Source organism: Rattus norvegicus, chromosome 10, assembly GCF_036323735.1.
Source record: "Rattus norvegicus strain BN/NHsdMcwi chromosome 10, GRCr8, whole genome shotgun sequence".
Classification (NCBI taxonomy): Eukaryota; Metazoa; Chordata; class Mammalia; order Rodentia; family Muridae; genus Rattus; species Rattus norvegicus.
In genome coordinates, this window is record NC_086028.1 from 103585179 (window position 1) to 103599319 (window position 14141).

The 14141-nt window shown below is 54.5% G+C and overlaps 2 protein-coding genes across 6 annotated transcripts; one reads left to right on the forward strand and one right to left on the reverse strand.

Annotated features, from left to right (window-relative positions):
* Tmem235 (transmembrane protein 235) lies at positions 1-5691 on the forward strand. Of its 2 annotated transcripts, XR_005490577.2 has the most exons (5): positions 1-175; positions 2138-2218; positions 2760-2897; positions 4388-4770; positions 5076-5691. XR_005490577.2 is itself a non-coding variant. In XM_039087509.2 (4 exons), exons 1-4 carry the CDS (start codon positions 1-3, stop codon positions 4627-4629), a joined length of 636 nt encoding a protein of 211 aa, XP_038943437.1. In that variant the 3' UTR covers positions 4630-5691. The 2 variants fall into 2 exon arrangements, 1 of the variants encoding a protein (XP_038943437.1); XM_039087509.2 differs by having other exon boundaries at positions 4388-5691.
* A 2493-nt stretch (positions 5692-8184) lies between these two features.
* Tha1 (threonine aldolase 1) lies at positions 8185-13673 on the reverse strand. Of its 4 annotated transcripts, XM_006247854.4 has the most exons (7): positions 13345-13673; positions 11722-11805; positions 11097-11185; positions 10520-10705; positions 9785-9922; positions 9470-9662; positions 8185-8968 (listed from the first exon to the last, which is right to left on the reverse strand). In XM_006247854.4, the coding sequence occupies exons 1-7, from the start codon at positions 13544-13546 to the stop codon at positions 8685-8687; spliced, it is 1176 nt and encodes a 391-aa protein (XP_006247916.1). In that variant the 5' UTR covers positions 13547-13673; the 3' UTR covers positions 8185-8684. The 4 variants fall into 4 exon arrangements, with proteins under 4 accessions (XP_006247916.1, XP_038943433.1, XP_006247915.1 ...); XM_039087505.2 differs by lacking the exon at positions 11097-11185 and having other exon boundaries at positions 13345-13663; XM_006247853.5 differs by lacking the exon at positions 11097-11185 and having other exon boundaries at positions 11722-13630.
* Positions 13674-14141: the final 468 nt, after the last annotated feature.

The following is a 14141-nucleotide window of genomic DNA, read 5'->3' on the forward strand; positions in this document are numbered from 1 at the left end:
ATGGCCCTGCTAGCCGCGTTGTTTCTGAGTGCAGCCCTGGGCGCCTTACTCAGTTTCGCGCTGCTGGCAGCGGCGGTCGCCAGCGACTACTGGTATATCCTGGAGGTGGCAGATGCTGGCAGCTCGGGCGGCGCGCGGCTCTCCTCGCATTCTGGGCTCTGGCGCACCTGTGAAGGTAAGCTACACCCAGAGATCCCTTGGTCCCACTCCCCTTCTACCTCCTTTATTTCTACCCCCACCATCTGCTCCCCAGGGAGTCTCAGTTCCATCCCATCAAGGTCTCCCCTCAAGTTGCTGAGGTGTGAAGGGTTTGGGGATGAAGGTCCCTGCTCAGGGACAGGCTGCTGTCATCGTGACCATGGCTGGGAAGAAGGGGTTTGGGGGGGCTGACACCATGCTTTCTTACATTCGGAAGAGCTTTTCTTTAAGGCCTGGATGGGAAGAGTTAGAGTGTCCTTGAGAGATGACAGGTCGGGTGGGCCATGGACCTGCTCGTTATTTCTCAGTAATTTAACAGTTTGTATCTCCTTAGCATTTCTAGGTCTAGGGTCCTCCATGGAGATCAGAGGAAGAAGAGCACCAAGAGGCTGGATCCCAGCTGCCGGGGCTCAGTCACTGCTGCTCCTCCACAGGGCCAGAGAACCCCTGACCCTGTCTTAGAGGAGGAGCTATGGGACTAAGGAGGGGTTAGAGGAGGGACTGTGGGACTAAGGAGGGGTTAGAGGAGGGGCTTTGGGACTGAGGAGGGGTTAGAGGAGGGGCTTTGGGACTGAGGAGGGGCAGGAAGCATAGGCGGATGCTCAGGGCCTATAGTAGACCACAGACCTTTAACCAAGTGACCAGGGGCTGGTATTTCCTATGTCAGGCTTCCCGCTGTCCCCCAAATTCCCCTTCTCACCAACCTCAGTCTGATGCTTCCCTTGCAAAAGGGTGTTAAGAATGTGATGGTGATGGTGTATGAACACATGGTACTGTGTGAACACGTGGTACAGTGTGAACACGTGGTACAATGTGAACACATGGTACTTAGGTGTGAGAAAATATAAGTTGTGTGAATACGAGAGGCAAAAATGAACATATGAATGTGTGACTGTGTATGGGTGTGTGTGTGTGTTTGTGACTGTGTGTTTATGTGTGTGTACACCTGTGAGCAAACTTGTATGTGTAAGCATATGTGTGATAGTGGCTTCCTCTCTCTTATCTGTGTGTCCTCGGCATACATGTATATGTAGGTACTTGTGTTGTATGCTCAGCATACACACATGTGTAGGTGCTTATGTGTGTGTGCTTGGCATACATGCATGTGTAGGTGCTTATATATGTTGTCCTCATACATGCATATGTAGGTGCTTGTGTGTGTGCTCAGCATACATGCATGTGTAGGTGCTTATATATGTTGTCATCATACATGCATATGTAGGTGCTTGTGTGTGTGCTCAGCATACATGCATGTGTAGGTGCTTATATATGTGTGTTCAACATAATACATGTGTAGGTGTATATGTGTGCATGTTCAACATACATGCATGTATATGTGTATATGTGTGTGTGGTTACCATACATGCATGTGTAGATGCGTATGTATGTGTGGTCAGCATACATGCATGTGTATGTGTGTGTGGTTAGCATACATGCATGTGTAGATGCTTATGTGTGTGTGGTCAGCATACATGTATGTGTAGACGCTTATGTGTATGTGGTCAGCATACATGCATGTGTAGACGCTTATGTGTGTGTGGTTAGCATACATGCATGTGTAGACGCTTATGTGTGTGTGGTTAGCGTACATGTATGTGTAGATGCTTATGTATATGTGGTCAGCATACATGCATGTGTAGGTACTTATGTGTGTGTGTGATCATGTGTTAGGACCAAAGAGCCCATATAACATGAGTCAGGAAGGCTCCAGAATGTGGCATCTTCTCTCTGGTGACCCAATCTGGGCCTTTCGGAATGTTTGAGATTTTAAACTCACTTCCCTGCAGGTATGGCCTTCTGTGACCCCTAATTAAATAAGAGGTCTAGTTTCTATCCCCTCCTTTGGAGCCATAACTAACCCTGAGTTTCAAGAGTTAAACTGGTCCCAAGCCTGTGGGACCCATGTTTCCCAGCCCCCCATGTGCACCTTGGCTTTCAGGACAGAACAGCTGTGTGCCCCTGATCGACCCTTTTGCCAGCTCCGGCCTGGAAGCTTCTCCCTCCATACAGCACCTGCTCTGTGAGTCCTGGGGCAGTGCCATCTCTGATTCTTCAGGCAGGTCTGGGACCCAACCACCTCACCTCAGCCCACAAACTGCTTCTGAGGCTCGGGCTCAGAGGGTTTCCATCACAGTCCTCTGACCACAGATGGCAGAACCCTAGCCTGCTCTGCCCTCCCCTTACCTCCGTTCCTTCTCAGTGGAGCCTACCTCTGTCTTTGAGGATGTGGACCACTTTGGAGCATGACTGGGTCTCCTGGGGCCCACCAAGTCCCCTTCTGGACTGGCCAGTTTTCGAGTTGGATGGCCACCGACAGCCTACTCTCCCTGAGAGGCCTGAGGGTAGAGAGGGGAGGGCATTGGTGGTCCTCTCTCATCCTAGCTTCAGGAAGCCTGTACCAGAAAGGGGTGGCTGCGGGGAGGGTCTAGTAGTCTCTCCGGAAATAGGTATCTGCTTGAACCTCTGTTTCGCTGACAGGAGCAGGTGAAGGCGTGGCCATCTTTGGCTCCTCCTTGGAGGCAGGCCCCCCCTTCCCGCCCCTGAGCTCCCTCTCCCCACAGCCCTGCATCGCACAGTCATGGTAGTCTTGCCTTTGAGCCTCATCCTCATCGTGTGTGGTTGGGTCTGCGGCTTGCTCAGCTCCCTGTCCCAGAGTGTCCCTCTGCTGCTGGCCACAGGCTGCTACTTCTTGCTAGGGGGTGAGTTGGAGGGAGGGTCATCCTGGGGGTGGGGCGTCCTCACTCACTTAATCCCCATCCTGGTCCCTAATCCCCTCTGAGCATCAGAGAGCTCACTCCACCATCCCCAAGGCTGGCCCACCACTAAGGAGCACTGGAGTGGAGCTTCTTGGCCTGGGAGACTTGAGGTTCTCCACGGCCACTGCAAAACTAGCTCTGTGGGTAGATGTTTTGTTACAAGAAGACAGAGTAGGGCAAGCAGAACCATAATGTCCTTGGCCCTTACCTCCCTAGTCCCAGGCTAGAACCAGCCACAACACCAGGCTGAGCTCCATGTAGGCCACTTTAGCAGGCTAGAGACCCAAGGCTTCCGGAGCCAAAAGGACACGGGTGCTCGGGTCCCCTTGAGTAACTTGGTACTGTCTGTCCCAGCCACATTACATTCTCCTGGCTGTAACCACAAAGATGAGATCACCCAGGGTGGACCCCTTCCCAGACATGGCTGCCTTCCCTACAGGGGATGCTGGGCTCCTCAGGAGACCTTTGTTAGGAGTGGGATGCATTTGAGATGGGGAACCCACAGAGAAGAAGTAATGAGGCAGACATTCAGAGCCAGGTCTCTAGAGAAGGAAGTCAGGGTAATCAAAATATCAGCGTGGCCTTGACCCAGGAGACTGACTGTGAGTGCCAAATCCAATTAGGAAGCCATGGGAAGCCACCACAGGGAGCCACTGACAGCCAGAGTGGGTTAGGATTATAACTGAGAAACTTCTCGGAGCCTCTGCATTTTTTTTTTCTTTGCACAAAGAAGATAGAGAGTTGGAAAGTAGCTTCTGGGCGAGGCTGACCCCGCCTTCCCAGGGCAGAGGGTACTTTGCCCTCAGAGGGGGAAGCATGGTGAGAGACCAGACCGGAGTTCCCTGAATCAAGAGGTCAGGAGGAGAGGCAGATGGATGTAGAGTCATCAGCTGAGGCTGCAGGGAAGAGCTGGGGGATGTTCTGTAAGAGAGCTAAGGCAGATAGATGGGGAGCTGGGCACTGCAGGCGAGGGGGACCCCAGCCGTGCTGGCTCCTGGACAAGCCTGTAAGTGTGACCATTCCACTGTGGGTGCTGACCCATCCCTACCTGTCCCAGAGTGCAATGCATTAGATTCTTTTCCATGCCCGTTCCCAGATCAAACCTGTGGCTTTTGCTGCAGGCAGTTAGAAATGCACCCTTACCTCACCCCCTCAACTGCCCAAGGGTGGACGGAGGCCAGATAGTGCAGGCTGCAGGGCTGTGCCTTTTGCTGACATAACTGAGTTCTGGGGCTGTTGACAAGGGGTTTTGCCGGGTGATGTCTCAGGGTGGAGGACTGTATTGGAAGCCCCAATACTCACCCCTTAAAACTCAGAGCTCACTACCCTTAGTGCCTGTCCTGAGGTAAAGGTGGTATTTGGGAGGGGAGAGGAGACCTAAAGTCTACCACGGGAGGACACGCTGAGCAGTCTTGCCACCCTTCTCTCCCCAGGCGCCCTGACCCTGGCAGGGCTCAGCGTCTACATCTGCTACTCACAGCTGGCCTTCGTGGAGGCTGCCCGCCTGTATGGCCTGCAGCACGTGCAGAGCGTGCACATCAGCTTCGGCTGGTCACTGGCCCTGGCCTGGGGCTCCTGCGCCTCAGAGGTGCTCAGTGGTGCCCTCCTGCTCGCAGCTGCCCGTCTCCTCACCCTGAGCCAGCACCCAGGAATGCCTCACTCTGTCATCCTCTGAGTCCCAGTGTGGCAGGGGGGTGGGGAGAAGGTCATCTCAGGCACCCTCAACGTTTGCTGGAGTCCTGGCTGGGAAGAGGCCCTGGGGATGGCTTGTGGCAGAAGTGTTCACCTCCACTCCATCTGGACTTGAGAAAGGCAGGTGGGTAGCCGGTGCCTCCAGTCACGAGCTTTTGATGGTACGGTCTGGCTGGGGTGCGTCAGGGCTCTCTGTGTCCAGGAGGTGCTCTTGCTCTGGGGGATGTGGCCCACTCCAACCTAGGCAGCTGAGACTGTTTGGCGGGACCCCTGGGTTCAGTTTTGTTCCCTTTCCCCACGGGAGGTTGATGGGGAGGAGGCTCGAGGCTGGATGGGAGGGCACACCTTCTAGGCAAGGTGGACCTTTGGGAGTCAGTCCTCCTCCTCAGCAAGCTGCTGCCCATGCTGGCCTGGAACTTCTCTTTGTAGCAACAGCCAGGGGGATGTCTGAAACTGGCCACATTAGGGGTGAGCTGGGACCATGCCTGGCCAGCCCCTGGGATGTCTGGACAGAGGAACTCCGCAGAGGGAGGCAGAAACCTGTCCTGGAGAGACTCGCTGCAGATGTGGATGGGTCAGTGCACAGGTCCAGGCCTGCAGCCCGCTCCCTGCCTGGGGCAGCACGGATGAGAACTGAACCAGCTCTGGCCACACGAGAGGGGACACACCTGTGTCATGTATCTGGACAGTAGGTAGCTATAACTTAGGGGTTGTGTAGTACCCCAAAGCCCCAAACGGCTGATTCTGGTGTAGACCCTTCCTGAGTTTGGGATATGTACTAGGGAAGAGAAGGTAGTATTTTTCAAGGTTTGGTCCCAGCAGTATCCCTAAGCCACTTTCAGTTGCTTCTAAGGGTCTGGGGAGCCTCTGAGGGGTCTGGGGAACCTCTGAGGAGCCAGGTTTAATGGGACCCACTGGGGACAAAGGACTGGAGCTGATGGAGACCCTGCCTTCCAATTTGTGTTCAAACCTTTGCCATTCCATGTACGAGCACTTCCAAGTGTCTGAGTAAATTAGCTGTGATGTATATTTTTCACTTACAGTATTTGTTTGTTTGTTTATTTATTGCGGGGAGGGCACAGGGGTAAAGCCTCACTATGTTGGTCCGAACTTGCTGCCCCCACCCCCAACCCCTCTCGGCCTTAGTCTCCCTAGTGGAGAGATTTCAGCCATGCACCACCAGGGCCAGCCTGGAATTCTTCAAACTGGTAATAATACTCATTTCTCATGATAACACAAGGCTGAACACAGCCCAGTGTGTGTGTCTCTGGCCATCAGTGCATGTATGTGTGTGTACCCATCACAGATGCCTCGTATGAGGTGTGTGCTCTGTCATGTCCTGCGGCTACAGGATTTGCCTTCTTCCTGGGTCCAGAGCCTGAGAGGAGCCTTGGGCCTTGGCAGGATCTGGGCTGGCTCATGGGGAGCGAGAGGAAAATGATAGCCTCTCTCTGTCCAGCTTCGTAAACATTTGCTGAGATGTCTGCCTGCTGGAAGCCAGGCTGTGAATTTAACTCCAGCCCCACGGAATGTGGGTGGCTTTAGGATTCCAGTCCACACTGGGGAAGAACCCACACGGTGGCTGTGAAGACCTCCCCACTTGCCTAAGGGTATGTGTCTGTGTCCAAGGGCATGTGGCTAGACATGGGACTTACTGAAGTCATCCGAGGCCTTGGCTCTGATGGGCCAGTCTCCTTAGCAACGCCCAATGGTTTCATCTTGTTTTGCGGTTCACTGGGTAGCTGAGCTGTGAGGCCCAGGTGAAAGGCAGGACAGTGCTGCCCAGGGAGGCGTTAGCGGCTCAGAGCTGATGAGAAGAGACAGTGGGCTCTGGAGGATACGTCGAGAGGAGAGACAAGTGGGGAGCTCTTCCACACATACAAGGACCAGCCTCTGTGGCAATCGGGCCTCATGGGCAGGAGCCTCACCATTCCCTATGTGTGGGCCTCAGTTCTTGCAGGCAAATGTGGGCCCGGGAAAGAAGCCCCTTCAGCAGCACAGGGCTCACTGGCTCTGAGCTCAAGTGCCTGCAAATGTCCCACCCTTCCTTTTCTTCTGCAATACCACAGCTGCCTCTGGTTGGTTATCCTCTGATGGCCCCAGGGACCCGTGAGGATCCAGTGTCTCCTGGATGCGAACTTCACCCTAGCCAGTTACAGCAGCAGCTTCCAGATGACAGGGAGATCCTCTTGAGGTCTCTTTCTGACACACCAAGTCTGGACTGACCCCGGGATACATAGGAGGAGGCAGATAGTGCCTGCCTAGGGGGAGCCCACAGCACTGAAGCTGGGTGGATGGGCATAAGATAGCCAGGGTGCAGAGCAGACACCAAGGAGGCTGAAGACCTACACAGAGCCTTCATTGCTTAGGAAAGATGAAACCGAGCTTCAGCTAGCCCTCAGTTCCTAAGGCCAGAACCTCAGAACATGTGAGGGGCTGCTGCCCGGTTAAGACACTAGCTCGCCTGGGGAAGCTTGCTCTCCATCAGTGGGTGCCGACATAATGTGTATGTGTTGTCTGTCTCCAGAAGGCAGTACGAGAGAACAGAAGGGAAGGCACTGGCTTCATGCTCTACCACCTGAAGCACAGGAGAAACACGCTGGGGCCCTGGGGAGCCCCAAACACTAGACTCCAGACAGATTTGGAACTTTCTGGGGGTGCAGGGCAGACAGCCCTCTGCTGCAGGCAGGCTCTGGCTTTTCTCTGCTTGCATTTGCTGCAACCCAGACAATCTGCCCCTCCTGTGCCTTTGACCAGCCCACACACCATGCCTGTTCTCTCCAACGGCTTCCTAGTCACCTCTATCTGGGGTCTCTGCTTAATCCCCTCACATTGAAGTCCAGTCTCCTCTCTGGTTCCTGTGAGACACCAAGAGCTAAAGCAACGGACTATTGCTAGTTTAGATCCTGGCATTACCCCCCAAAGGTCCCTGTGGCAAATGCTCTACCATGATGTTCTGCCTCCTGTGGATGCAGCTACAGGGATCACTAGTCACAGACTGACGCTTGCAAGGCTGGAAGCCAAAAGACACTTTTTCTTTAGTGAGTTGACTGCTTTTGGTAACTTGTTATGGTGACACACAACTGACTGGGGTGTGCTTCCCTTTCCGCAGATTTATATACACATCCAGAATGGAAGATCCATGCGTGTGTTCTTGTTGGTTTTGCCTGCATGTGTATCTGGGTATTTTGTAGGTACCTGGTGCCCATGGAGGCCAGAAGAGGGCATCAGATCCCCTGGAACTGGAGTTACAGATGGTTGTGAGCCAATGTGTGGGTGCTGGGAATTGAACTTGCTGCTCTCTGTTGCGTATTTAGCCCGGACATAAAAATAGCCAATACAGGGGCTGGACAGATGGCTTAGTGGTTAGGAACACTGACTGCTCTTCCAGGGGTCCTGAGTTCAATTCCCAGCAACTACATGGTGGCTCACAACCATCTGTAATGGGATCCGATGCCCTCTTCTGGTGTGTCTGAGGACAGCGACTGTGTACTCACATACATAAAATAAGTAAGTAAATCTATAAAAACATGGCCAATACAGTGCCTTCAATATTTTATTTTGTAATCCACCTCTAATAATTCCACCATGTCAATCACTAAGGAGCTGTTTGCTTGAAGACAGGGTCCCGTGTAGCCCAGGCTTGCACCAAACTGTGTAGCTGAAAATGGCCTTGAATGTCTAATCCCCAGGCACACTAGGATTCCAACACACCTGCTGGGGATGGAACCCACAGTGCTGGGGGTTGAGCCCAGGGCTTATGCACACTAGGTGGCCATGCCATACCGCCCAGCCCCAGGACCTGTCTCCTTTATCCACTTCCTCCTCTGGATATTCAGTCCTAGCTCTGCCTGGTTATAGCTCTGCCTGATTATTCCTGACTGCATGAGGCCAGCACCGGAGAGTCACTGGAGCAAACCAGAGGCTGAGTGATGTCATCAGCCTCCAAAGAGGAGGAGCCTTCCTTCATCAGGCTAACAGCTTGAGGCCTGTCACTGCCCACTTCAAACATAGCACCTGGTCCCTGATCCCCTGGTCTCAGGGCCTCAGCTGTCTCAGCACAAACTCCCACTTCTTCAGTGCCAGTTCCATATCCTGGGCAGACACATCTCGGTGCCACACGGCCCTCACAGACTGTTCTGTCCAGGGAAACAGCAGCACGCGCACGGCATGGCCGGTCTGAGCCACTTCCTCGGCACTCACAGCCTGTAGATGCTGGCACAGCTCTGAGGGAGGCAGCCCAGCCACCCGCACCAGCACCATGTTGGTCTCCACAGTGGCAGGATCCACAGAGCAAATGGGTGACGCCAGGTCTTGGAGTCCTAGAGCCAGACATTGTGGTGAGCATACTGTAACCCCAGGGCCCAACCATAGGCCACCACCAGAACTATCCCACAGGGAAGGCAGAAGGGCGGCCCAGCTATCTTGTGGGGGAAAGAGCCTGAATCCTGATGTGGCGTTTGGAAACATGAGTTGAATCCTGCTTTTCCCCTCTCTGTCACTAAATAAGTCGGTCGTCTACTCTGGCCCCAGATGTGGGAACGTCATAGGATCATTACGAATATTTAGAATATGCACAAAACACCCAAGTTGGAGGCTCCACTCTAGCCTGGTGCCTGACTCTGCTAGCTGCATCCGGTGTGGGGTGCTTGGAGTAGGGCCTGGTGAGTCAGGAAGACCCAGGTCCTCTCCTAAGGGCTAACTCTCAACACACTAGACTCTTGGGATGCAGACCTGCTGGGGACCTGATCCTGCTGCTGGGGTCATCAAGGCCTAGGTAGAAGGAAGCAAAAGGGAGGGAGGGTGAGGGTGGGTCCAGGCACCTTTAGCAAATCTCTGGGCATTCTCATGGTCCCTCAGCAGCACCTCCTCTGCCTCAGCCAGTCCCACCAGGGCAGCCGCAGCCAGCACTCCTGCCTGGCGCATGCCTCCACCCAGGGCCTTGCGGAGGCGCCATGCTTCTTCAATGAAGTCCTTGGGTCCCCCAACCAGAGCCCCCACTGGTGCACCGAGGCCCTGAGGGAAGAGAGGAGAGAGTCCTGGAGCCTAACCTGCAAAGCCTGCCCTTGAGATGGGGAGGGGTGAGGGCTGCGGCCTCTGCGGCCCAGGAAGCGGGTCTGGCAGGAAGGCCAGCCTACCTTAGAGAAACAGAAGGATACGGAGTCACAGTGCTCTACGAGGCGTGCGGGGGGCACACGCAGAGCCACGGCTGCATTCATCAACCGAGCCCCATCCAGGTGGACCCTCGCCCCGTGGGCATGAGCCAGGAGACGCACCTGGGGGCAAAGGTCAGGTAGTGTTCAGAGGCAAAATTTCCAAGAGGCCACTGACTGGGCTTGGAATATTTTTTTCTTTTTAATTTAAATTAAATTCAGGAGCACTGGGTTCCCCCAGGAGCTGGAGTCACAGACAGTTGTGAGCTGCCTGGTGTGGGTGCTGGGAATGTAATTCAGGGACCTCTGGAAGAGCAGCAAGTGATGCTAACCACTGAACCATCTGTCCAGTTGTCTTATTTATTTATTTATTTATTTATTTATTTATTTATTTATTTATTTTGAGCTGAGGACCGAACCCAGGGCCTTGAGCTTGCTAGGCAAGCACTCTACCACTGAGCTAAATCCCCAACCCCTTATTTTTATTTTTATGTGTGTGTGGACGTATGCCATGTGTGGTGATGGTGTGCCTTTGGAGGCCAGAAGAGGAAACCGGATTCCCGGGAGCTAGTGTTACTGTTACCGATGGTTTTGATCCGGCCAAGCTCAAATTGTCTGTTAGAGCACTGTTCTTAACCACGGAGCCAATCCGCCAGAGAGAGGATTTTCCTGGGACACGGACTGCTCAGGGGACAGAGTGCACCGACTTTAGCGCCCTACCTGGCGGAGGTAGTCGATGGAGAGCACCCGGCCTCCCGCGCTGCTGTGCGTGTTCTCCAGGCACACAAGCTCGCAGACTGGATGGTAGGAGCTCCCAAAGCCTCGGGCGAGCGCCCTCTCTAGCTCATTCAGGTCCAAGGTGCCGTGAGGGAGGTCTGGGAGGGGGTGGGAATGCACCCCAGCGATCTGCAGGTGGGAGAGAACACTGGATCAGGTGAGTCCGGTGGCACTTCCAGGTAGGAAGGTTCCTCTGCAGTACGATCAACCTCTGGAACCCAGGGTCTTTCTTCTGAGCATGTAGACACAGCATCCCAACTGGGAAGTGCTGGTTCCTGCTTTGTTCAGACCCTGCTGCCCCTTCGCTTCTTTCTGGAGTGCTACTACCCCGTCTGTCCACTAGGGGGCAGTAAGGCACTGCGGCAGATGAGCAAATCTGGGCACTGGCTGTCTCTTCCATCTCCCTTTATCCCTTCTGCCGGTTCCAGTCTGGTGCCTGGGAAACGGGGGGGGCCTACCTTGATATCTTAGCTGGCTGGAGAATGTCCAAAACCCCAGGGGAGTGTTGTCTGGTCCTTACCTGAGCCACCCCGCCCTGCTCATAGACGTGGAGGTGGCACTCCTGCCCAAGGAGGACCTGGGAACCCCGGCGCCGGCAGTGACCCATCACTGAGACAGATGGGAGGAGGGCAGGACTTGGAACTGGGTCCAGAGTCTCTCTCTGCCCTGCCCGTTCTCAGCTTGGCCAGGCTGAGCTAGGGCCCCCAGTGAGCTGAGACTGCCTCTGTCAATCAGGAGGCAGCGCCCCTTGAAACACCTCACTGCCACATGTTGAAAAGACTGGTGTGATACACAATTCTAGGCTGGTTTTACTGTGAAGGCTGGGCACTAACAACCTGCATCGGACCCCGGGGCCAGCAAGGAAGAGGGCCAGGATGCCAGGATGCTGTCTCCAAGAATGGGCAGCCCGGGGTACCAAGAGCAGCCTCTCGTATCAGAGAACTGAAGACACAAGCACACTGGGAAACAACCCAGGCCAGGGCTGCAGTGTAAGCAAGCATCCAGGAGGAAGAGCTAGGGAGTGGCAGAGACTCACAGACCTCACTCCTCCCACTGCAGGGTGCTCCACCAGCTGGACCCAAAAGAAATCCAGGTCTGCCCATGGTGCCACAGACCCCAGCTCAGAAGGGCAGGTAGACACTCACCAGAGATGAGGTTGGCCATGGTGTTGGTGGGCACAAACAGAGTCCTCTCCACCCCAAGCACTTTTGCAGCCTTTTCCTGCAGTTCTGAGAAGGGAGGGGGTGGGTAGGGCAAGAATCAGCAATTTCTTGGGCCACTGTACCCTGGTACAGTTCCTTGTGCAAACTTGTTACAGGGTATGAGGATAGGATAGACTTGTGGTTCCAGTACTCTGCTGAAGCAGGGGGATAACTGAGTTGGAGGGCGGCCTGAGCTACACAGCAAGACTCTTGTCTTAAGCACTTCTCTCCTAAAAAGTACATTTGTTCAGAGGAGAACTGATGGTCCCATGGGCGGGGCTCGGAGTCCATCTGCCATCCCTTAGTCAGTGATCTTGGTAACCACCTGTCATGTCCAGAGGCCCCTCTGTCGATCCTCCTGGGCTGCAGTCCCCACCCCAGGCCACTGAAACTCTCTTGTGGTTTGAACCCCCTTTCCCATCCAGACCTCACACCTGTTTTTCTTCCTTTCCCATCAGCCCCGGCAGGTGAGGCCTTGTGGTTTCCCTGCAGACTTCCTCTGCACATCACCACAGAAGAAGAGCCTCTGGGGAACTGGCAGGGCACAAAGAGTGCAGCTGGTGGGTGAGCAAATGGCCTGTGTAACGCCCATGGTGGCTTTCCTGTCTGTGGCGTGACGCTCAGTGCTGAAGTGATCTAGATTCCGTCCCCAGAGGACACACACCGGTGTCTCCCTGAGTCCTGGGTGCTGCTCACCCTTTAAGAGTTCTGCTCTCTCCTCCTTCCAGGCCCTGGTTCACCCTCCTCAGATTCCTGTCAAGGCCAGTGCCTCCCTGCCTTGATGTGGTGACCTGTTTACACCAGGTGCCTGCTGAGCGGTGTAGCTCAGCAGCTTTGAAGTTCCTGGTAACAGCCTTGTCGAAAGATTCTAGATCAGCCCCAGTGATCCCTGGGCCCACAAACAGGCCTCCAGGGGTCAGGTGGTGATCGGTGGTTTATCTCTGGACCGGCTGAAGATGTACATACCCAGCAGCACTAGAGGGCCACTTTAGCAGTGGTTATTGACCCCGAGTGGGCTTTGGTTTGCTGTCTCCTTAAAGCACTCCCTAGATTATGAAATTCTGTCCCCCTGGGAAGGAGCAGCAAGCACTTTCTTTGCTAGATTGGTTTTGTCTTTGTGAAGAAAGAGAGTAGTTCTGCCTCATTGCAGTCAGACCTGCCTCAAATCCGGTTCTTCCTTGCTCCTGATGTGGGTCCTTGAGCTCCTCTCTGGCCATCGGGGGTGGGGAGTGGAGGTGTTGGGGGGAGTGGCTTGCTTTGCAAGCCTGGACAACATCCATCTGGGCAACTGAGTGACAGTGGATAGAAACTACCCGGTGGTCTGGTTAAAATGCAGATTCTGGCTCCCCGAGTTCAGTGTGGAGCTCAAGAGGCTGCATTACCAAGGATCTCCCCGAGAACGAACGAGAACGCACAAGAACACAGAGTGCACCACTTAGCCTACGGGTGCTTCCTCAAAGGCCAGGCAAGGCACCCCTCTGCGTCTGTGCTGCCCTGTCAGCACCGTGGACAGCGTTCAGAGGTCACAGCAACGACCCCTGCTCCGGGCCTGTTCGCCCGGCTCACCGTGGACCGTAGGGTCTTCGCCGTAATCATCGTCTCCTACAACCGCTTCGGCCATAGCGCGCCTCATGGCCGGCCCTGGCCGAGTCACCGTGTCGCTGCGCAGGTCCACCACGTGGGCTGGGACCCCCGCCCAATTCCTAGACCACTGAGCCCAGGGCACCCTGAGCCCCGGGACCGCGGCCCGGGCCAGGCTGCGTAGCATGGCTATGGCACTCGCTTTCCGCGCCCGCAGGCTCCGTGGACGTCTCTTCCGTGCCAGCGGGGAACCGTGCAGCTGGACTCTTCTGACCCGGAGCAGACCTGTACTGGGAAGGCCCGGAGCACTATGGGAATTGTAGTCCTTTCTGGAATTTTATGCAGCTGGCGAGCCCCGCAGCATGCTGGGAGTTGTAGTTTGTGTTCCCTTACTCCACAGACTAGGAGAATTTGGGAATGACAGTTCCTTGCTTTGTTAAATGGGTAACGTAGTTGACGTTCGGGTGATTTTAGCATGTTCCTGGTACTGTTCACGACGCTGCAGATTTAACTTAATTAAGCGTCCTAGCCACTCTGGGAAACAACCTGGGTGTTTGGGAATGGAACACAAGTTCTCTTCGTAATTAGTACCACCTTAACTTCTGAGCCGTCTCTCCCATCCCTCACGGTCCTCATTTTACACCGGATGAAACAGGCTGCAGACGCTGATGTGAAGTCCAGGAATCAGATATGGTACTGTGTTGCCCGTAAACAGTAGCTTTCAACCACTGGGGTCTTTTTAATTTTTCTCTTTTGAAACATGTATCCCAGGCTAGTTCTGA